This window comes from Aegilops tauschii, chromosome 5, assembly GCF_002575655.3.
Source record: "Aegilops tauschii subsp. strangulata cultivar AL8/78 chromosome 5, Aet v6.0, whole genome shotgun sequence".
NCBI lineage: Eukaryota > Viridiplantae > Streptophyta > Magnoliopsida > Poales > Poaceae > Aegilops > Aegilops tauschii.
Window position 1 is genome coordinate 557,156,653 of NC_053039.3, and position 23,542 is coordinate 557,180,194.

A 23,542-nucleotide genomic window follows, 5' to 3' on the forward strand; every position below is an offset into this window, starting at 1 on the left:
TAATAAGCATTGTACCGAAAGTTTACAACGATATCATCACATATTCTTGTAAATGCACGATGCATCTTGTAAAGGTTGAGTATGAAAATTATAATACAATATCGTGCGAGATATCTCTCGTTCTATAATCATGGATACAATATATGCTTGCTCAGTACTGGGACATAACTTACTAATTGCATTTAGACATGCAAAACGTAGTATGCATTTGTACATGAGCACACCACTGTGTTCAAAGTTCAAACGTAAAATAGTAATACAATACACACATCATCTTTGAGCAACAACAAACATATTTACAACATAGGTTCATACAATATAAATTATGATAATAGTAGTTCCTACTAGTTTAATGTAGACATCCATTTTCTCGCAATTTACCAACCACTGTTTCCCTTCCGGCGCTTCCAGCCGCTGGAAGATCCCTCGTCATTGCTCTTACGTGGGTGGAGTCTTTCTTTCATTGGTTGTTGGTGGAGGTGACGTAGCCCGTTCTTGATGATTAGGATTCTACGGTACAACTCATTGCTAACATACCCGTCCTTTGCCGCGTACTCAAGGTGTATCGGGGAAAGTGGCTTCCACTCCCAGAACTGGTGCTTCTCCTTTGGGAATGATTTCTTCATGTTCTTGTATGAGGGGTCGATGATGGCCGCTGCAAGGTCAGCCATGGAGTCCCTTTCTCCACCACCCTTGATGCAGAATAGCCTCTGGATGTCGACGTGGTGCTCGTCTGGAATTTTGATCCATGCACGGGCAAGCATGGTCTTGTCGTTCCTGGTGTCGACGCTAGTGAAAGTTACCGCTTTCCGTTGTAGGAAGTCAACTAACGCCTGGGAGCGCTCGGATCTGCAGTAGTGGTATACAAGGACATGCTCGCGCATGGCAAGTTGGACGACGGTGATCCCTTGTCGTATGTAACTGCTCTTACGTGTGTACTCGAGGTCGAGGCTGACGAACTTGTTCTTCTCCTCCTTTAGCCATTCTTCGTACTTTTTGATGATCCGCTCCATGGTCCTTGGGTCGTTGGTGTACACCACCTCGAGCACGGTTGTACCGTGGGTAGTGATGTGTTCGGTGAGTGTTGTTAGTTTCCCGTCGTCCATGGCTGGAGGTGTGCGGTGGTGAACTGCGGCCGGCGAGAAACTTTCGAGGAAGAGGATGAAATGGAGTCAGAAAAGTGAAAGGGTTCTTTTGTCGTGCAAAAAAGGAAACCACCAAAGAGCAGTTGCTAGTCACGCGGCGGTTCCAGGCGTAGAATTTCGGAAACAGGGGTTTGTTTTATCTGTTTTTTAAAGATTTTCACTTGTCTTGTTCATTGAATTTTTTTATTCGTTGCGTGCTGCCTGCGTGATCCATATGTGCGTATTTCATCTTTGGCTGTGAAAGTACTCGTGTAAACGGTAGAACACTCAGCAGATGCATAGTCGTGCCTTTGTTGTGAAAATGTTTTTTTCAATTAATAATCTTCCTTGGTTAGGGAGGCACGGTTTTTATGTTATTCGGTGCACAAGTGTGTGTTTAGGAAAAGTTGAAGTAAATATAGTTTGGACTTGAAAACGGAGTCCTGTTTGGTTTTTAATTGAGATATGTTTCACTAGATGGTTTGAATAAGTTTGATAACATGGCATTGCTAGAGGTTTTGAATCACAAACTTATTCTTGTTTCGTTTGATTTTTGAAAATGAATCTTTTTGTTTTTTGGTTTTTTGAATTGTGAACTTTTCAAAGGATAAGAACTACATTTTTTGGAATGAATCATTCCGATAGTTCAAACAACATTTGTTGCAAATGATCATTCCGATGGTTGGAACGGCAAGTTGAGTGTCCGTAAGAGCTACATAAGTTGCAAAAGATCATTCCGATAGTTCAAGCAAGTACATGGTCCATAATAGTTACATTACTCTACCATCCTAACTAGCAAACTTATAGTAATTAGTGTTTTGCTCCTGGAGGCATCATCATGAAACGAGCGTTGAACATTCTAGGAGATACACTGTTTGCTTCCATTTTAGGTGCTGGTTCTGACGGAATCTACATAATGCGCTGAATGATGATGGACACAGAACGGTCATGGCGCTCTTTGAAAGTGATTAGAACAACGTTCTTTTCAACGATGGATGCAGCTGAAGTCTCTGAAAGAAGACTTTTCTATTACCATCCTGCCGTCGTTTTTGGAGATGTAGTACGACGAAGGAGTGATGACATGGGTAGGTTCATCAGGAGCTTCAAGGGTCACCCTGCCATTGGTTGGCATGTCCACCCATCTCTTCAGTGTTGAGACAACGCTCCTCGGAATTTTCTAGAAGAAAATCGAAATTAAATATAAATTAAAACTGTTGATTTGTCACTTGGACAATAAATAAAAGAATGGCTGAATACGGTGAGTGCACAAACATTAAGAAATTCCATATTGGAAGTAATATAATTCCTGGCATGTTCAGGTTTGTGTGTAAACAGATAAAACAACATATTAAGAGAACAACAGAAGTTTTGTTGTTTTAGGTTTGAATAAATAGGTTCTTTATAATTTTACATATAAGCAATATTACGTCAGTATTGTTTATATTACATATGTGCAAAATACGTTTGGTATTTTAACAAGGACAGTTGTAACCAACCATGACATAGTCTTTGGTGTTAGTGGGAGTCAAGACATGGACAAATGGACGGCAACGGATGAAAGTATCTCCGAAAAGGCGTTGTAGAAAGAATCGTGTCTGGTCGTAGGTAAGCTCAATATCCTTAGAGTAGACACAGCAGTGAACATGGTCGAAATCGTCAGAAGAAAGATCGTCGAGAGCTAGAAAAAGAAAAGGATTTTAAAGTTAGCTAAAGTTATATCCAACACGGGGTTAATATTTTTCAGTTCGATTCATGCATATAAAATTACAACGAAAGAAGATAAGTTTGTAATATAAAAATATAGCGAAAGAAGATAAGTTTGTAATATTAAATACCTACCAATGTGGGGTAATGGAAGCAGTCTTTTGTCATCCCGATATGTTTGTATTTCGAGATTGAGACCCTCGTCTGTGGTAGTTCAAATTCTATGCGGTCTCCAGCACGAAGTTCAAAATCATCCGCAAAGGTGTTCCACTCACCACCGCAGAACTTTGTGTAGTTCGCCCTATGCTTAAACAAAGCATTGTAAGACTTTCCTTCATGCGTAAGAAGGGCTGGCTCTACCTGCTCTTTACGCAATTTTCTTGTTTCTTTCTTCCTCTCGTTGATGTATTCAGCGAGAAAAGCTCTGACATTACAAGGTACATACTGGAAAAAATAGTACAAATAACAACCTATATGTATAAATTTGAACTTGCGTATTATTAATGTTAAAAGTTTTCTTAAATTGGATATGAATTTTTGATAAGAATTACAGATTTTTGGCATATGTTGACTAATTTTAATTAGAACTAAAGATGCACTATAGTAATCAAGCTATGGGCAGACAAACTAATGGAAAATGAAAACACAAGACAGGTGCGAAGAAGTGACAGCAGGGGAACCTAGTGTAGGTGCAAGGGGGTATGAGTAACAGCGACGATTTCTACTGTGTTGTAAGCAACTAATACGTTAGTAATGCTTACTAACCATGCGGCTCCAGCAATTTTCATCAAGAATAACCTCAAAGTGCTGGAGAACTTCAGGGTGTGGTTCGCAAGGGCCGCCTGGTTGGCGGCAGGTAGGGAAAATCATACCTAAATAATTCAGAACAACTATGTTAAGAAAACAAGAATATCATAACAATTTAAAACAAGCTTCAACGTTGAAGGTAGACAACGACTAGCTTCAGCTATGTTAGCCGTATTAAAAATATCCGTACGAAGGCAGAGAACAACTACAAATTTACCAGAAAACTTCTAATCTAGTCCTTCCAGAAAAGCAGTATGACAGAGTTTAGATCACTTGTTTAAATTTTCAAATGGTTTTTTATTGCTTGAGAGAATGAAGTCGTTGTCCGGATCTGATGCTCAATAACTATCAAATGAAAAACCTAAACATAAAATAGTAATAATTTAAAATATCTTTTTCAAAACGTAGATACGGATCGGAGCATGCTGCTTACGCATATGCTTTTTACCTGTGAGAGAAGAAGAACGGGCGTCGACGAACGGAGATTGGGGTATGGGAAGCTTAGGGCAAGTACCCACGGCCAGCAAATCTATGAGAGAAGCACGGCTTAGAAGTTAATCGAGAGACCCAATAAAAACTCTACAATAACTTGTTTGAAATGAGACTGTGTGCGAGGAAGAAGCACGAACCCTAGAAGTAGGCGGACGGATAAGCCAGATGGGTTGTGATGGGAAGCTTATGGCAAGCACCCACGACCAGCAATCTACGAGAGAAGCACGGCTTAGAAATTAATCAAGAGATCCAATAAAAACTCTACAATAACTTATTTGAAATCAGATTGTGTGCGGGGAAGAAGCACGAACCCTAGTCTAGAAGCAGGGGACGGAGAAGGCAAGTGAGTTGTGATGTGGCTGAGGGAGTCGGAGCTTATTTAAATATAAAGCATTCTTGAGAGAGCAAGAGTAGTAATGAGTGCTTCTTGTTTTATTTTTTATCCTGCGAAATGGAATGAACGCTGGTTTGTGGATGGTGTGCGTGTATTCCGAGGTTTTATGGGGACGCGAGACGTTTGACTCATCCAGCTGCCTCTCACTGTAGTTGTACAGCTGTGCTGCTTCCCAGCGGAGTCTTCTACGTGCCTATCCTGCCTCACATACTTTCTGTGAGGCACGGTTATACATGCTGAAAAGCATGCTCGTGGTTCTGTGTTTTTTTAATCACATGTTTAATCAGATATGGTTGGGTGTTTCTTTAGGAGAGGACCGGTGATGATGTTATTAGATGCACGGTCGTTGTAACAAGAGAGGCATGGTCGATATGTCGGGGGATGCAAATTTACGGGAGGCATGATGGTTCCTAATGAGAGGCACGTTTGCATCTGAAATCGAGTCACGGTTCGTGACTTTGGTATTGCAATTTTTTTTCAGGCAGTCGTTGACCCAGGGGAGTCACTATTTTTATGTATGCTGGCTTCAGGCGGGAATATGTATGATAGCCCACGGTTATATGTATGTCAGAAGCATGGACGTGCTTTTGTTTTGTCAATGTTTCTGGTGGTACGCAGACATGGTGCGTTGATGTTACTGAGGTTTGTCTTTAACCAAAGTGGATGCACGCGTGTGGCTTTTGTTCTGGCGAACCGTGCTTCTATTTTTGTTCATTCCCAGTGTAGTATTTGTACGACAGGGTCATCTCGTTTGCCTCTTCGCATTGTTCTCTCGGTCAAAAGATGTGCTGGTGACCGATGGGATGGCTATTTATTGTTAGTATTTATTGTGCCAGATACCGTCAAATGAAACATTTGATTTGTGTAACAGGAGAAAGATTTCCCAGGGCGCATTTGCGCAGAAGGGGTTTGTTTGAGAGTGGCGTTCATGGCTCCCAAGTGCTAGAGTTAACCTAGAGGCTCCTCGATTACAGCATGGTAGTCGTGACTTTTGAAGTGCATGGTTTCATGAGCTGCAAAAGCACAATCGTCCATTCACCGTTTCCTTAGCAATTAAATGGGCGCATGGTAACTGAGTCGTCTCTCCCCAAAGGTTAAGTAGTGGTCTATTCCTGGAGGTTATCGCGTCTTATTCCCTCCAGAGAAGTGCGGGTAGGTCCCATCATCCTCGCCTCGTACGAGAAGCACAGTCAAACTCCATTGTCGTCTCAGCCTCGGTTCCATGGACGACTTCAGGAACAACTACTGAGCGTCTCTTTATAGATGCTGATGGTAATACCAAGCTCGAGGTGTTGTACACCAATGAGCCCCACAAGGTGGAGGAGATTCTTACTCTCTATGAGGAATGGCTGCGTGAGGACAGGTACAAGTTTGTTGGTCTTGATCTGGAGTACACACGAGAGGATTATTTTGATCGTAGTAGAAAAGTTGCCGTTATGCAACTGGCGATGCGCAAGCATGTTCTTGTTTATCACTTGTGCAAGGCCAGGACGGAGTGCGCTACTCTGAAGGATTTCCTTCGGAACAAAGGTATAATTTTCGCTAGTGTCGACGTCAGGAACGATAGGGATGTTCTCGCAAACAGTTACCTCAAAATCCCAAGAGAGTGTCACATCGACCTTCAAGAGGAGCTCATGATCAAAGGAGGCAATCTAAGGGATTCCATGGCAGATTTGGCAGGAGCCATCATAAACAAGTCTTACTTGAGTATGAAGTCGTCTTTTCCACAAGGTCTGCATGACTACTGGGAATGGAAGCCGCCTTCCCTTGAACACCTGAAATATACGGCAATTGTAAGTGAAAATTTCGTCTTTATATTTTTGTTTTATTGCAACAATAGTACTTTTTCCCCTTTACGTATATCTTCATTCTTATCCGCTTTTTATTTTAGGATGGGTATGTCAGCTACGAGCTCTACCGCCGAGTTCTGTCTATGAAGGACATGATGCATCCTCGTTGTTTTCTCGACCCCGGACGCCGTTGATGCTTTTGAGCAGAACTCCAACTGAGTAGAATGGCCCCGGTGGTCTGAGCAGAATGGACTCCTGGAAGACTTTCATTTCTTTTTTTGTATAATTAATGAGTACTTTTAGTTCAAACCTATGGAGTACCGTCTCATGTTATGTGAATATAATTTCTTATGTTTTTTCATGTTACAAGTTCATTGTTGACGTTTGCGCGAGTTCATGTATATTTAGAGAACCTGTTGAAGTGGCGCATATGTATTGTTTGGGAGAAGCGCGTTTTGTGTTTGGCTTATATTCAGTGCCATTTGTTTGTGTTTGTATTGTTGTCTTTTACACGTTCGCACAAGAGAGGCACGTCTGCTAACGTACGAGGCAACATTTTAGTTTCGTGTCTTTGCGTGCTTTAGGACCGTGCCTCGAGAATCCGGACATCCGTGTCTGTTCAGGCTTCACTTCCGTGGCTTCTTTCCGTCTATGCATGTACATCCGTGACACACGCCATGTCTGTAACGTGCTGGTTTCACACGGCAGTTCCTCTTGACACTACACAACCGTGCCTTTGCCACCACTCTTTTGTGCATCCAGGTTGTTTGTACCCGTGCCTCGACAACTATGAGAAGCCGCAATTCCGTGCCTGTATACGCTTTAATTCGGTGTCTCCTGTACATGCATTTGCGTGTCTCAGGCGTCATGCTGGCTGTGACTCTACGTGCCTCTGGTGCCAGATGCCCGTCCGTGAGGGGACACATATGTATTGTTTGGGAGAAGCGTGTTTTTTGTTTGGCTTATATTCACCGCTGTTTGTTTGTGTTTGTATTGTTGTGTTTTACACATTCGCACAAGAGAGGCACGTCTGGTAACGTACGAGGCAACATTTTCAGTTTCCTGTATTTGTGTTCTTCGGGACCGTGCCTCTAGAAGCCCGCATCCTTGTCTGTGGAGGCTTCACTTCCGTGGCTTCTTTTCCGCTATTCATGTACCTCACGTGACACACGCGATGTCTGTATGTGGTGGTGTCACACGGCAGTTTCTCTTCAGACTACACAACCGTGCCTCTGCCACCACTCTTTTGTGTGTCCAGGTGGTTTGTACTCGTGCGTCGAGAACGCCAATTCCAAAGCCGTACCTGTGCGCCAAAAGCCGCAATTCCGTGCCTGTATACGCTTCAGTTACGTGCGTCCTGTACCTGCATTCGCTTGTCTCAGGAGACACGCTGGCTGTGACTCTACGTGCCTGTGGTGCCAGATGCCTGTCCGTGAGGGGATGCGGTGGCTGTGACTCGTCATGCCTGTGCTTCTACACGCCCGTGACTCTGGACACTTTAAAACTGTGGCTCTTTCACTTCTCCCGTTGATTCGCTGCTTGTATTTGATGTATCCTCACGTGATACACGTCACATGTCTATGTGTCTGCGGTGTCACATGGCTGTCCCTCTTGAGAGTTTGCAACCGTGCCTCTCGAACAGAGTGTTCTTACCGATGCCTCTGCCACCTATTTTTTTGCATCCAGAGGATTTGTATGCAGAGGACTTGTATCTGTGCCTCGAGAATGCCAATTCGAAAACCGTGCTTGTGCGTCGGAGAAGCTACAATTCCATGTCTGTACGCAGAGGGTGTGTAGCCGTGGCTCGAGATGTTAATTGCAAGGCCGTATTCGTGCCTTGCCACGCCGAAGCACGTGCCTGTAGAGGCTACGTTTCCGTGCCTTCGTTGCCTGCATTCACGTGTTTCCGGCGAGTTGCTGCCTGTATATCTACGTGCCTGTGGTGATACCCGTGCCTGTGGAATAGACACGTATGTGCATCGTGTGCCTGCATACCCATGCCCGATAGACACGTATGTGCGTCTTGTGCCTGCATACCCGGGCCTCACGTGAAATCAGCTTTGACTATCGAGGGACAAATGTTGTGAATCTAGCTAGATGAGGCACGGATGAGTTTTGGCCTTTGGATCTAAGGTGTACGGCTGGCTGTTTGTTTGCTTCATTGGATTCTTCCGTCGGTGATCTTTGTTCAAAGGAGGAATTGATGACTGATGTGCCGGCTGTTCGATGTGACTATTCAGTGTGTCAGTTACCGTAAAATAAAGTTAGAGGCTCCTCGATTTCTCCACGGCATCAAATATTTGTGCGCAGCCGTGACTTTACGAAGTGCATGGTTTTATGAGCTGCAGAAGCACAACCGTCTATTCGCTGTTCCTAGTTCACACGTTAATGCGCATTGTAACTCAAACGTCCCTCCCTAAGGTTAAATACTGGCCGTGTTTGTGAGGTCTTCATGTCGTATTGTAGCCACAGAACATCAGTCAGTTCCCACCCTCCTCGCCACTCCCCAACCTTGTCGCAGGGTCTCAAGAATCTCCATTGGCACCTTGCTGCTCGCTGGCATGGATGACTTTTTGAACACCACCGAGTACCATCCTATAGTTGCCGATGGTAACACGAAGCTCGACGTGTGGTACACCAACGAGCCTGGCAAGGTGGAGGAGATCATTGGCTTGTACGAGGACTGCTTGCGCGAGGAGAAGCACAAGTTTGTTGGTCTCGGCATGGAGTTCACGCGAAAGGATTGTTACGGGCGTAGAAAAGTCGCCGTCATGCAACTGGCTATGCGGAATCATGTTTTGCTCTATCACTTCTGCAGGGCCAGGACGGAGTGCCCTGCCCTGAAGGATTTCCATGAGAATAGAGGTATAACTTTCTCTAGTGTGGGCGTCAGGAATATTAGAGATGCTCTTTTTCAAGATTTCATCAGAATTCCAGAAGGGTACCACATCGACATCCAAGAGAAGTTTATGATCAAAGGCGGCGAAGAAAGGGACTCCATGGAGGACTTAGCAGGAGCCATCATTGAGGAATCTTATTCGAAGCCGGAGTCATCTTTTCCAGAACTTCTTCGTCACTACTGGGATTGGAAGCCACTTACTTTTGATCACCTGAAATATGGAGCTACTGTAAGTGAAGATTTCATTTTCGTTAGTTTCTGCCTTTGTTGCTAGAACAGTACTTGTTTTTTGTTGTATATTCATGTTTTCATTTGCTTTTCCTTTAGGAAGGGTGTGTGAGCTATGAGCTATACCGCCGGTTTCTGTCGATGAGGGACATCCTGCATCGTCACTGTCTTCCTGATCTCAGATGGCGAGGGCGTTTCTGAGGAGTAGTCCAGGTGGAAGTGCTGGCAAGATGGATTGTGTGATGAATTGGGGTAATATTACATTGAGTGATGAATTTGTAATTGTGGTGGTTTTATTTTGAACCGAATGGAGTTGACTAGTTTGGAAATTTAAGTTTATTTTCGTTCCATTATGTTTTTCTTGATTGGGTGCCTTCGAGAATATTTTCCTCTATGATTTTTTGCTACGAGTTGGTATAAGATGAGATGTATTAAGGGGAGCACTCAGTTGTGCACTTTCGTGATTCTAGGCAGCGCACAGTCGTCTGTTCAAGGAGGCATTGTTTTTGTTTATAGGCAAGGCACGCTCTGGTGTTATTAGTTTGCTAGCTGCTTCAGTTCTCCTCTCAATATCATTACACTGACAGGTAGGGGCTTTACTTTTGCTTTGTGTTTGTACTGTGTTTGGCACGGTTGTTTTTATATTGAATATACGGTTGTGGTTGTGTGTTTGAAATTCTTTTTATGCAGAGCTTGAGTGTGTTTAAGATTCTTCAGATTTTCTCACTTTGCTGTCTGTTTCAATATATGTTGTCTGTTTTAGGCGCGGTAATCCAGTGTGATACTTGCTGTGGGAGTATTGTGTTATCGACGGTTGCGTTTCTGTGTTTCAATTATTGTGGTGGTACTTTGATTTTGAAAGGCATGGCCGTGAAGGCATTGGATGCATTGTTGTATGTTTGGTAGAGGCGTTATCCTTCCTTTGGGTATTAAATTCGGAGAGGCACTGCGTTATGTTAGTATGAGTCACTGTCATGGTTGTATGTTCTGTAATATTTCTAGTTAGTCTGCTAGTGAAATCACGTCTATCTAGTTAGTGGAGGCATGTGCTATGTTATGTTGAGTCAGAGTTCTGCCTGTTGCTCGCAAATGCTTTCTCTTACACGTTTGCTCGGAGAGGCACGTCTACGATGTTACTCAAAGGCACGGTCGTGCCTTTCTTTCGAAACGTTTGCTTTCACTTATTTGCTGAGAGAGACTCGTTGTTGAAAGTTGTGAGATGACAGACCTTTTATAGTTGAAGTCACGGTCGTTCTTCTGTTTTTGTAATTTTTTCAGTTTAGTCGTCTATCATAGAGTATGGTTCTTCTTTCGTTAACTTGATCCACGTTCGTGCTTCCATGACTCATTTGGCTTGGAGAGGGACCGGTGTTAAGCTGTCGAGAGGGGACGGTCCTGTGTTAACTGGTGGCGCACTTGTGTGTGTCAGCTTAGTTGTCCGTGGTAAGAGAGGCATGTTCTACGTGGATAAGACGCACGACAGTGCCTCTGTGACCAGGATTACTGGAGGTGAGTCATTTAGCTTCTTCGTCAGATGCTTACGAATCGATAGTGTTTTTCCTCTGTGTTCCAATTGTTTCTTTTATTACGTCTACTCGAAGTGAGTGGTGTTCTAGTGCAAGGAAGTGATGTCTTGAATATCATGTTTAGAACTTTTGGAAAAAATACGATTCTTATTTGTAAATGTTTGCTGTTCAGGAATTTAAGACTTGACCATTTGAACGCACAGCTGTGTTTAACGGGATCCATAGCAGATATCTTGGACGGACACAAAAATAGCTGAAACATTGTTGTGATTACATATGAGTTGATATGGCTGAAACAATGTTCGGATGGCTCCAGCTAAATTAAGGCACATTTAAGCAGTAGTCATCTTCTTCCAACTCTTCTTCTTTCGCGCCGGATATTGTGCTTGTCAAGGACGATGCTCAGTGCCTCAAATACATTGCTGGTGTTGTAGTTGGATGTTATCATTTTGTAAGTTAGTTGTTCTCTCATCGGTTTCACATGGATCTGCAAACACATAACCGTGCAAACTAATAAAATTTATTGTAAAACTTAATGTTCAGCTGGCTTGGATGAACGTATGTTGATGTGTTGTCAATGAGAGTGAACTTACATTATTGATAAAAAATGAATTATTATTCAAATTAATGAGCGGCATCAAATGCATGGTGTAAATAGCACTGTCATCCCTGAAAATTGAGAGCATTAATGTCTGTGATTAGAAGGTGAACAGTAGATATGGGATGTGTAGTGGAACAAAAAGATGCATGGTTTAAATGAGGTAGAGCTACAGTTAAAAGAAACTTACTCTCTGTCTGAGTTACATACACTCTGCACAGATTTGACATGAAAGGATGCCATGGTGTGAGGATAGTTGTTGTAAGCAGAATGGTAAGCTCTCTTGAAGTTTTCGATGACAATGTCCGAGTGTTCCTTTATACCGTCGCAATTGATATAAGGACACAGAATTTCGAAGCGACGCATTGCAAGATTCACGATGATGAGGTAGATAAAATGTGGATCCTTTCTCACAGGTATTAAGACCTAAAACAATTAACAGGGAATAATATCATGGTAACAAGAAAAACTTGTAGAATCAAAGACGAACACTGGGCAGATAGAGTGAGTAGGGTGAACTCACGATGTTACATTTGTTGGGCAGCCTGTACCCAATAATTTTTTCCATAATGTGTTCCTTGAGTAGTTCTGTGCTTGCTCCTAGAACTTTAAATTTATCCTGCAGAAAATTGAAGCTGTGTCACTCAGTGTGGTAGTAGTAGTAAATGTGGTTTGTTATTATTATTTATGAGAAGCAAGAACTTACAGAAGCGTCAATGTACATTATATGCTCGTGCACAAATGCTGGCGTTGCGTAGAATTGTTCTTTCATCAGCAACGCTGAGTAAGCATCGACCACGAATGAGTTGATATATCCGTATACCTTCATTGACAAACCTAAAGTTCGATGATCGGCCCAACGTCGATCAACGAAGAATATCCTCTTGCTGTAAAAAAAACAAATGAATTTTAAATCATAAGATTTTCTTTTTTAACATAAGAGGAAATGATTAGTATTCAATTTCAATAGTAGAAGAATCGAGCCGAAACACTTGAATATGATAGCTTCAGGCAGAATATATTGCATTAGTAAACGAAGGGACCAAAACTTTACTGTAACAGGAACAACGAATTCATTACCTATCATTTTGCTTGATACCTGGCGTATTGTCGACGATTGTTTCATACACTTCTTTCTCCTCGTTTGTGGAATCTCTTTTTTCCAAAAGTTGGCAGTGATCTTGATGATCATTTCCTTGGTCAATGAATCGAGTCTGTTCTAGCTCAGAATGATGTTGATGAGGCTGGAAGACATGAGCACCGGAGTTCAATTGACCATTACTAAGTTGCAGACGACCCTCATTATAATTGTTGTTTCTTTGAACATTAGGCATTGTGGTTGGTGCTGCATGCGCAGTTCTAATGTTCTGACAGTTGGATCACCGGTTGAGCTTGAAGGAATATCTGTTGGAAAATGCTGGAGAGGATGGCCGGAATACTGCATGCTGTTGAACTGTTGTTGCAAGGCACTGTAACTTTGCCCATTAGACCCGCCTCTGTGTGGTTGCTGATTGTTCTGCTCTTGAGGTTGGCGTTGTTGGCACCGTGTAGTGCTGTTATTCTGAGCATCATTGTGTTGGGGGTAGTGGGCATCACGGACAGTGGTTTGTTGCTGGTACTGCTTGTGACTTTGGTTGTTTATCGCATATGGTGAGCGCTGGCTGTTGTTTCAACCGCCGTTATTCTGAGCACCCGGATGTCGGTAGAAGTGGTTTTTGATACTAGGAGCTGGTTGGTTGTAGTGTTGGGATAAGGGAGTTGCTGGTAAACTTTGGGACAAGACAGTTTGAGTTAAACCTGTAGAGTATGACGTATCAAAGGCCTGTGTGAGGTGGCTACCGCCTGACATTGAGCCTGATCTGCTGGGTATAGGTGGCTTTGGATAGTTAGAAAGGGAAGATCTAGGTGACGAGCTTGAATTCTTGGCCAAGTGTGAGACAGTATCAGGTTGGCATTGTTGTGATGCTACTTGGTTATGAAAGGGTTGTTTCTTTTTTTTTGTTCAATGACTGTCAAGTTGTTCATAGATAGATGGGTCAGACCATATTTGATCATCATCACTGAATCCACAATTAAGGAGGCCTCTGTGGTTGTCAGCTTGTAGAGACTGGTTGTTTGCAGTTTCTGTTGAATTATGTGGAGGCTCCAGTATCCTAACTCTTTTCATAGGAGGCGTTGTACTCTTGTTACCTGGATCTTCTGACTGCTTTAAGGACCTCTTGTGAGCTGCCATTTGTGGTTCCGGTTCTGGCGGATGTGCGCTTGTGGTAATAGGGACGCTGTTTGTGGGATCAATAGGTGGTTGCTTCGTACACTGTTCATGTTCTTCTGCAATGTTATTGTCTTCTGCATTGACAGATGGTGCACCAACCAGTGGAGCATCACTAGTGGATGGAATTGCTTTTCCCGTGTCTAGTACTGAGCCAGAACCGCTGGCAGAATCACTGGGGACTTCTACTGTAGGAGCAAGGGAGGAAGTAGCTCTTGTGCGTTCTGTTTCAGCAATGTTCTTCTCGTCACTCAAAGTTGAAACAAGATGGACCTTATCTTCCGACAGCGAAGAAGAACGTTATCCAGTGACATTGTTTGATTTTTGTGCAGGCTGGGATACAGTGAGGCTCTTTGTGTTGGTTGAAGAGTTGTTGTGAGCGCTGTCAGAACCGTTGGACCGTGCAGTAGTTGGTGACGTTTTCCCAACATGATAAACAAGTGCTCCAAGTGTATCTATTGAGATTGGATCACTCAGTAATTGTTTGTTAACTGTAGAGTGCGAGGCTGATGTTTCTGTTGCAGTAGGTTTTGCTGTTTCCTCCAAGAGTTTTTCCAGTGGGCTTGTCAGAGAGTTGTGGTCTGCAGATCCTCCAGCAGAATTTTGGGTTTCAATCGGTACAGAACACTCAGATGAATTTTCACCTGTCATTATAATTGCCCCGCTCTCCAGCATCTCGGATGTTGACACGAAGGGCTCATGGACCGGCAAGCCATCAAGGCAGTTGTGCAGATGGTTATGCACTTTGTCCAGATGAATCTTGGCTTGTTCATCAATGTCCTCTTTGTTGTGGTCGATCCTGATCACTTCCAGTAGCAACTTAATCTGGGTTGATGATTTTAGGCGTGAAGATAGACGAATTTGGGACTGCTCTTTGTCGTACAGATTCTGGGATTCTGGGTCAGGGGTATCGCAGCAACCCTTTAAATTTTCCAGGGAGTTTGATGTGGCGTGAAGGACACTGGTCGAGCCACTGCTGGAAGAACTTTGACTGCTTGTCGTGCTAGAACTTGGAAGCGTAGAATATGTTGAAGGGAGTGATGAAAAAGTTTCTTTTTCATTTGAGTTGTCCTGTTGCAAGTTACAATAAATGCCCTGGTCTCTGGTCTTGGTTTCTTTTGCACTAAGATCCCTACCAAGTGAAAGGAGCTTCTCCAATTTCTGCTCAAGAACTGGTTGAAACTGCGAGAAAAGTTCTGTGTACATTTCATTGATAACTTTGACAATTTTCATCTTGTCCTGGAATTGAAAGAAAAACCATCAGATATTATTAACACCGAGTATGAAAAGAAGTTATTAATACCGAAAATGAAAAATATATCTTGTGAACTACTGTACGTTGTGTCAATAATTGCAGAAAGGGCATGGAATAATGTGCGCAGAAGGACACATGGTGTGCTGCGGGAAGCGCGGCTAACAAAGTCCATGAATCATGGTGAACACATTCCTTGAAAGAGCACACTCGACGTACCTTACGAAGCATGGTTGATCTACCGTCGTAGGGAAGTAGTGCTATATTTAACACAAAGGCACAACTAACGTACTATAGGAAGCACTTCTATATTTAACACAAAGGCACAGATAACGTACTATAGGAAGCACTTGTATTTTTAACACAAAAAGCACAGATGACGTACTATAGGGAGCACTTCTATATTTAACACAAAGGCACAGTTAACATTCTATAGGAAGCACCTGTAGTTTTAACACAAAAGCACAGGTAACGTACTATAGGGAGCACTTCTATATTTAACGCAAAGGCATAGCTAACGTATTATAGGAAGCACTTCTAGTTTTAACACAAAAGCACAACTAACATACTATAGGAAGCACTGTTAGTTTTAATGCAAAGGCACGGGTAACGTATTATAGGAAAGCACTTCTAGTTTTAACACAAAAGCACAGCTAACGTACTATAGGAAGCACTGTTAGTTTTAACGCAAAGGCACGGCTAACGTATTATAGGAAGCACTTCTAGTTTTAACACAAAAGCACAGCTAACGTACTATAGGAGGCACTTGTATATCTAACACAAATGCACAGTTAACGTACTATAGGAAGCACTTTTATATTTAACACAAAAGCACGGCTAACGTATTATAGGAAGCAGTTCTGGTTTTAACACAAAAGCACAGATAACGTCCTATAGGAAGCACTTCTAGTTTTAACACAAAGGCACAGCTAAGGTACTATAGGAAGCACTTTTATATTTAACACAAAAGCACAACTAACGTACTATAGGAAGCATTTCTATATTTAACACAAAAGTACGGCTAACGTCCTATAGGAAGCACTTCTGGTTTTAACACAAAGGCACAACTAAGGTACTATAGGAAGCACTTTTATATTTAACACAAAAACACAGCTAACGTACTATAGGAAGCACTTCTAGTTTTAACACAAAAGCACAACTAACGTACTATAGGAAGCACTTCTGGTTTTAACACAAAAGCACAGCTAACGTCCTATAGGAAGCACTTCTGGTTTTAACACAAAAGCACAGCTAACGTACTATAGGAAGCACTTCTGATTTTAACACAAAAGCACATCTAACGTACTATAGGAAACTGTCTGGATGAACACAATAGGACATGTATCTGTTTCGTAAAAACTTAGGGAACATCATTTCAAACATAAAATCAGGTGCAGAAGATGGAAATCACTTACGGAACAAAGTTTTTCTTGAGGCACAAATTCTTCTATGCAGGCTTCTAGTATGGGACTCATTTAGAAAAATGGGGCCTGGAAGCCAGGCAGTGGTTGGAAAGGCGTGCGCCTAATGTCTTTCAGCTGCCATGTGGAAGGAAAGAATTACATTCAAGTCAAATTAATACATGGTAGCTAAGTCATTATGTTGAGTCGAAAACTTCGCCAAAGGAAAATGATGAAAAGTTGACTCACCGTGTGTTTCCCAAAAATTCCGTCCTCTGTTGACAGGCTGTCTATGTTAGCATAATTCTTAATGGCCTCTGTGTCCCACATGACAAGTCTTGCAGGAGTGTTAGGTTCCAGGTCCATAATCTTCGTATCCAGGTACTCAAAATACGTTATCTGCAAGTGGGGAAGAGGTAAAAATTAATAATGTTCTTGTAGCTGCTTGTGGGTATAAAGAAGTGTACAAGTTAGTGAACGAACCACTGGAATCAGGAGGCAGCCACACAGGGCGCCTGGGAATCCTTTGTCCTTGAAGGTCTGGAGTGATGTCACCAGTTTCTCTGTGACAACATTGGACCAATCATATGATGATATGTTACTTGCTGGTCCTTCTAGAGCGGCTAAATAGTCGGGGCTAACGCAATCATATGTTTTTGGGCATAGAAATACCGCTGTTGCAAACATCACGAAAACCCATTGAAACACTTCTCCTGTCAGCTCTGTGGTTATGAGATCAGTTAACTCTCTGATGTTTGGAGCGTGCCCAGCACACCGAGTTTCAGACTTAACCTGACATCTGAAAGCTTCTGAGCATTTTCTAGGGATAATCTGCCCGCCTAGTGGAATTCCTCAGATTCGGTGCACGGTGTACGAGTTGATAAGGAATCTGTATCCACTAGAAGTATGAAACACCTGGAAGGGCAATCAAAATAGCGGACAAGCCAGCGAACGAAACACCTTGGAAGCTCGCGACAGCACAGATCCAGAAGGTATCCAAAACCAATATCTCTGACAAGCTGCTTTTGTGATTCTGTTAGCTTTTCACAGACAGTAATGAATTTCTGGAAGCTAAGTTTTGTGCTGAACTCTTCTTCGTATTCACCCATTGCAGCAAATCTGTGGACAAAGATAAGAAATTGACCTTTAGCAAATGTATTGTTGAACCACATGCTTTTCTGGCAGAAGCTTACATATAAATGCCGAGTCAGCAAAACAGAGACAAATATTTAAGCCGTGATTAAAAATGCAGCTAGAATGAGAGGCATTGATTTCCAAAGAAATTTCAACGACACACGCGAGATGCATAATAAAAAACACCTACTTCGAGGCAGCAAGCTGCTTCTTTGTCCTGTACTCCTCAACAAGCTTTTTGTGCGCTGCACGTTTTAACTCGATCCTTAGTCTCTCTGTCTCTAGTTGGTCATGAACCATGAAATGTTGGGTGACAATCTCCGTGCCATCGACAGACTGAGACTGAGTCTCCGACAATTGTGGGGTGGAGTCCATCTCATCGAACTCTACATAAGAGGTCATGAGACGTCATCGTTAACAGGTTAGCTATGTAAGACAGTTGTTAGCAGTCCATGTGAGGCCATCATCAACAGGTTGGTTAGCTAAGACGGGTTCTAACTCTGAGTTAGTAACTGCTTTGCAAAAACGGACGTAAATCCTTTGGATGTCTGCTATAGATTGCGGATCTATACAAATAATTTGACCTGTCTCTAGTTGGTTAGCTAAGACGAGTGCTTAAGTTTTGCATGGCTGGAGATATAACTCAAGTTAGCAAAACCATGGCGCAAGCATGCAGCTGGCATGATTAAAGTGAGGTTAGCTGAGTCCTAATTTTAAATCCATAACCCCTCTGCTGTTAAGACGGTGCAACAGTTTGAGCACGGACCAGCTAAAGATAATTGGATCCGGAACCGATATTCAAATCGCGCCCCACCTGCTGTGTTGCGCACATGCGGTGTGTATGCAGCCCGCGGAATTGCTAGCACTGGTAATTTTTTTGTTCAAACGTTTAATCGGTGGCATAATCATGGTGAGGATGCAATGGATTACCTGAACAGGAGATCCACGGCGAGTGAGATGAAGGAGACCGATAATTTTGCAGTGACGATCGAACTCTGTGGAGGGATCATGATTGGCTTTCCTTTGGAGAGCTCGCCTGTCGCCACCGATGCTAGATGGAGAGAGATCTGGAACTCATCTGCGGACGACCCCACAAGTTAGTCAAATACTTGGAGGAACTATTTGAGAGCCCACAGTTCAGTATGAGTTTGAAGTCCACCTACCACATTTTCTCACCTCAGATGGAGGTACTCCTCGTAGGACTCATATAAGGCCGACCCCACAAGTTAGTGAGAGATTTAGAGGAATTAGTAACTGAGAGCCCACTTGTCAGTGTCGTCGACGGTCAAGTGAAGTCGACCTACCACATCTCGTCACGCCCAAGAAACATGCCCATCTCTCATGCGTCACAAAACTCACTCCACCTATCAGGTTATTCTTCTCCTGCACGCAAAAAACGAAGTAGCCTCTCTCTTTCTTTCTCTCTCTCTCTCCCTCACTCTTTCTCTTTTCTCTCTCTCGGAGATTCAAAATCATTGAAGGGGATCGCTGACAAACTGTAGGGAAGAAGATCCCCCACAATTTAGAAAGGTGTGATTTCCGAACAATCAGCGCATAAGATTCGGCAATTAAAGGTTAGTAAAAATTTATCAACGCACCTTTGGCGTGGCGATTCCTGATACACGAGATTCAATTCGTTGATGAATTTGTTGTGGTCGGGATTCATAGAATAAAACTGTTTAGTTTTACACTGTAGCTTTGATTTGAGTTTGTTTTTTGTTTTGTATCCTCTCGTCCTTGTAATACGAGGTTGTTACTTTTGTTAGGTTTCATGGTTATCTTTGTGTTAAGTGTTGCACAAGAAAATTAGCATCAGAGGATCTCACTTTGGTTGAGGTTGTAGTTTAATTAAAAATTAATATATGTATATATTTATATATGTTAATTATATAGAACTAAAAATATATCTCTGTTGATATCGACTTCGAAAAGTTTCAACAGTGATACTGCAGGTTTATAACCTTTATATTTATTACGTCTCTTTTTCGGGGCAGATGTTCAGGAGTGCGTCATCTGGTCAGGACAACAGGGACGATCAGTCTTTGAACGACATCGGCAAGGATTATGGGAGGCAGGTAATAGTAAGGCAGTTGAACATTAGTGTTTGGTCTTTTATTTCTGGGACGTTTGCTGTCAAGGTGTCACCACTGAGAACACCAAATAGTAGATCATTAACAACAACACAAATGATTTATATATCCTGGATGAATGCTGTAATATCTGTTTATCCTGTGCATCTACTCTACAGTTGAGTATCGAGAGGTGGAAGAAAAAAAATTACTACAAAACGAGAAGAAGATCAAGGATGCAGATGCTGTCAAACACACACATGCCATGCGGGCTGGAATAATTGGAGTCAAGAGTGAGATACAAGTTCTTGGCAAACGTCCCAACTAGGAGCATGGTGTGCAACATACACCTGCCAAGAGGAGCATTCTAAGCAGCAGAGACTCCACTAAGGAGATTGTGCAGGTAACGACGAAAACTTCAAACGCTGGTTTTAACGTACGTGGAAGTTTTAGTCGCACGTGCCTCTAATTATTTTTTGGTTTGAAGACACAGATGCCCACAAAGGTGCAGAGCAGGCGTTGTGACGGCCCAGCATTTGTAGGCGGTCATAATGAAGAGGTACAGGGTAACAGAATTTCCTTTGATGCAAGCAGAAGGATCATTGGCAACAAAAGCATTGGTGTTCAAGGATTCGGTACGGTTTGCACAAGCAAGAAGAGCCCAATGACAAAATCAAACATAGGAGCAATAAGCTCTACCATACAGCAGCATCAGAAAGCAATACAGGTGACAGCATATACGAATGTGCAACAACATTTAAAGCAAATGTATATTTTTTTGTGAGCAATTTTTTCTTTGTTTTCGTCTGGTATATTTAAATTGCAGTATCTTCCACACACAGGTGTACGAGGAAGGAAGCCAGTATAGTGGTAGTCCACGGATCGATGAAAACATAAGGCAAGGTCCTTTGAAAGGATCACATGTGGCGTTCAACATGAGGGGTCCTTCCAAAGGATCTCCGATGGCATTCAAAATCGTCAGCAAAATCACCAATGCACGGAGGTTGTCGCCAAGATTTGCTGGACAAGAGAGGCATGGGAAAACAAAGGTGACGTCGGAACTATGCTTTTTCAATTCAACACACAAACAATTTTATGGGAGAACAGGGTAAAGTGCAAAACAGGAGGACGGCTGTCCATCTTGTACGGCTGTATGTGCAGTTGTTCTTTTATATAGGATGTTGTTGTGCCTCTCCGGTTGTATGGTGTAAACAGAAGCACATCTGTGCCTCTTTGTGCAGATGTGTGTGTAGCATGGTCACATTCGTGCTGCTGGGTGTAATGTGAACAGTGCCTCTGGTGTAGCGCTTATACTCGGTGAAGAGGCACGGGTCTGGTTTTGGTATACCAGATGAGCCCTGATGAGTCATATAAATCTTTTGTTTAGAAATTAAATAAAATGCATATGTTGCTCTGGACATCTAATTCTGTTTCTTGCCATGTGTTCAGGATTTGGCGGAGGGGATAACAGATGAGGGAAAGAAATATCATAGTTCTCCATCCATTTCGAAGGAAACACAACGTTCACAGCAGCAAGTAGCGTAAAACGCCAGCACAGATTGCATGGTAGAAGCAGCACAGTCCCTTGGTTGCACGAGTGCCGGAGAAACAGGGAGCAGCATTGCACAATGCAACATTGGAGAGGCAGACTCATTTATGGATTTGACCGTGCCATGCAGAAACGACACTGCTGTGTGTGACAAACAACAGAGCAGCAGTAGCTCCGCTATAAGTGGACCTGTGGCTGGCGATGAGACTGATGTCGTCAGAAGTGAATGCGATCAGACAAACGAAGACACAGTAGATAGAATCATCATGGCGCCGCCGACCATTGTAGAGAAAGAAATGGACGACATGTTTAAAGAAGGCATATACCCAACGATTCAGGAGGTCACCAAAGCGCTCGAACCAGAGGGTGGTATGGTATTCGGATCATTGGATGAGTGCTTTTTGTTTTTCTGTAGATATGCTAGAAAGGTTGGCTTTGCTGCCAAGCGATCAACGAGCAGAAGATCGACATATGATCAACAGCTTGACAAGCAGGTGTTTCAGTGCACCAAGGAAGGGCAGAATAAAACAACTGAGAGACATGTTAAGGAGAGAAGGAGCAACTGCTTGACCCGGACAAGCTGCCCAGTCCAAATAACAGCCAAGAGGGATACAGATAGGAGGAAATGGTATCTGAAGAACGTGCGTCTAGAGCACAACCACGAGCTTCACCCATCTGATTGGATGCTGAAGTTCATGAGATGCTATAAGAAGATGGCACCTCAGGAGAAATTCTTTATACAAGTGCTGCAGAAGGCGAGGTTAGAACCAAGGAAGGTTATGCAGATTTTTACTGCCATGGGGAAACCGAGGCGAGAAATTATGTTTGACACGATTGACATAAGCAACATTGCATGCCGGGACATGGCTAGAGAGCGCGACACTGATATCGCAGACACCATGAAACTGTTTGCTGATATGCAGAGGCGGAGGCCGGGATTCCACCATGTGGACGAGACAGAGAACAATGTAGTGCGCAGCCTGTTCTGGACAGACTCCTTGTGTAAGATGAATTATGATCTATATGGAGATTTCGTGTCTTTTGACACGACATTCTCTACGAATATATATGGCTTGCAATTTGCACCAATTATAGGTGTCGACAACCACGGGTCGACCGTCCTGTTTGGAGTAGGCCTTTTGAAGGATGAGAAAATAGGGTCATTCAAGTGGCTCCTAAGCACGTTTGTCGAGGCAATGGGAGGTAAAGAGCCGAAATACATAATAACAGACCAGGACCAGGCGATGAAGACTGCAATAAAGGAAGCTCTTCCGAGAACGAGGCACATGTTCTGCTGGTGGCATATTAGGAAGAACCTGAAGGAAAATAACGCAGCAGTGTTTGCGCAGCACCCAGGGATGTCTGATGATATATTTCGAATCGTCAAAAACTCACTAGATCAAGACGAGTTTGAGCGTGCCTGGAAAGCAGCAATTTCTCTGCACAAGGCGGAAGGCAACAAACACCTGAACAAGCTATGGGAACTCCGAAATTTTTGGTTGCCGGCCTACTTCAAGGACCGTTTCTATCCTTTCTCGTCAACAACCACTCGCAGTGAGAGCACGAATTCGATGTGGAAGAATTACGTCGACCACAAGGACATTATAAAAAGGTTTGTTAATGCGTATCACATGATTCAGCAAAATTGCCTCGCCACGCTTGACAAGAAAAGACACCGAACAGAAGAGAAGGTGCCATCACTAGAGACGGGTTTTCCGATTGAAAGACAAGCAAGTCAAGTATACACGAATGAAATTTTCAGGAAATTCCAGCTGGAGCTACGGAACCAGACTTACTTCAAGTGCTCTGACCTGGCAAAGGGGAGGCAGTATTTTTTAAAAAAGATTATTGAGCCTGGAGAAAAAGTGTGGAAACCATATCAGGGCGAGGAATTTGACAGGTCTGAGTTCAGGGTACATGTGGATGAGCAAAAAGAAATATACAGTTGCAGCTGCAAGAAAATGAGTAGGGATGGCATTTAGTGCTGCCATGTGCTTAAGGTGATGGACCAAACAGGCATGATCGATCAATTTCCAAAATCCTTTGTCATCCCCAGATGGACCAGGAATCTATCAGAGTCTGAAAGTTCTGTCTACAAGTCAAGGTGATAGCATGACCGTACAAGACCATGAAACTATGAGATTCGGCCTCGCTTATGCTGAGTTGTCGGATATCTGTTCAAATGCTTGCAGAAAAGAGAAGGCATACCGTGTGCTGCGTGAGTGTACGATAGATATGAAAATAAAAGTCATGGCGGAACTTGCCGAAGAACCAGACACAGGCATTCTTGCCGAAACTCTCAAGAAC

The 23,542-nt window shown here is 43.0% G+C and overlaps 3 protein-coding genes across 3 annotated transcripts; 2 read left to right on the top strand and 1 right to left on the bottom strand.

Annotated features, from left to right (window-relative positions):
* Nucleotides 1–460: 460 nt before the first annotated feature.
* On the bottom strand, nt 461–1,106 carry LOC141023156 (uncharacterized). The gene is made up of 2 exons (XM_073499490.1): nt 538–1,106; nt 461–494 (listed from the first exon to the last, which is right to left on the bottom strand). Exons 1-2 carry the CDS (start codon nt 1,104–1,106, stop codon nt 461–463), a joined length of 603 nt encoding a protein of 200 aa, XP_073355591.1.
* A 7,766-nt stretch (nt 1,107–8,872) lies between these two features.
* Nucleotides 8,873–9,639, top strand: LOC141023157 (uncharacterized). Its single transcript, XM_073499491.1, has 3 exons — nt 8,873–9,018; nt 9,130–9,439; nt 9,538–9,639. Exons 1-3 carry the CDS (start codon nt 8,873–8,875, stop codon nt 9,637–9,639), a joined length of 558 nt encoding a protein of 185 aa, XP_073355592.1.
* An 11,610-nt stretch (nt 9,640–21,249) lies between these two features.
* LOC123494124 (protein FAR1-RELATED SEQUENCE 5-like) lies at nt 21,250–23,217 on the top strand. The gene has a single exon (XM_045228811.1). It carries the CDS (start codon nt 21,250–21,252, stop codon nt 23,215–23,217), a length of 1,968 nt encoding a protein of 655 aa, XP_045084746.1.
* The last annotated feature ends 325 nt before the right edge of the window (nt 23,218–23,542 follow it).

Coding starts and splice junctions, on each gene's coding strand:
- LOC141023156 (XM_073499490.1), bottom strand. CDS start 1,106: ATGGACGACGGGAAACTAACAACACTCACCGAACACATCACTACCCAC. Junction 495..537: donor GAGTACGCGGCAAAGGACGG/GTATGTTAGCAA, acceptor CTAATCATCAAG/AACGGGCTACGTCACCTCCA.
- LOC141023157 (XM_073499491.1), top strand. CDS start 8,873: ATGGATGACTTTTTGAACACCACCGAGTACCATCCTATAGTTGCCGAT. Junction 9,019..9,129: donor TTGCGCGAGGAGAAGCACAA/GTTTGTTGGTCT, acceptor TCACTTCTGCAG/GGCCAGGACGGAGTGCCCTG. Junction 9,440..9,537: donor ACCTGAAATATGGAGCTACT/GTAAGTGAAGAT, acceptor CTTTTCCTTTAG/GAAGGGTGTGTGAGCTATGA.
- LOC123494124 (XM_045228811.1), top strand. CDS start 21,250: ATGGTAGAAGCAGCACAGTCCCTTGGTTGCACGAGTGCCGGAGAAACA.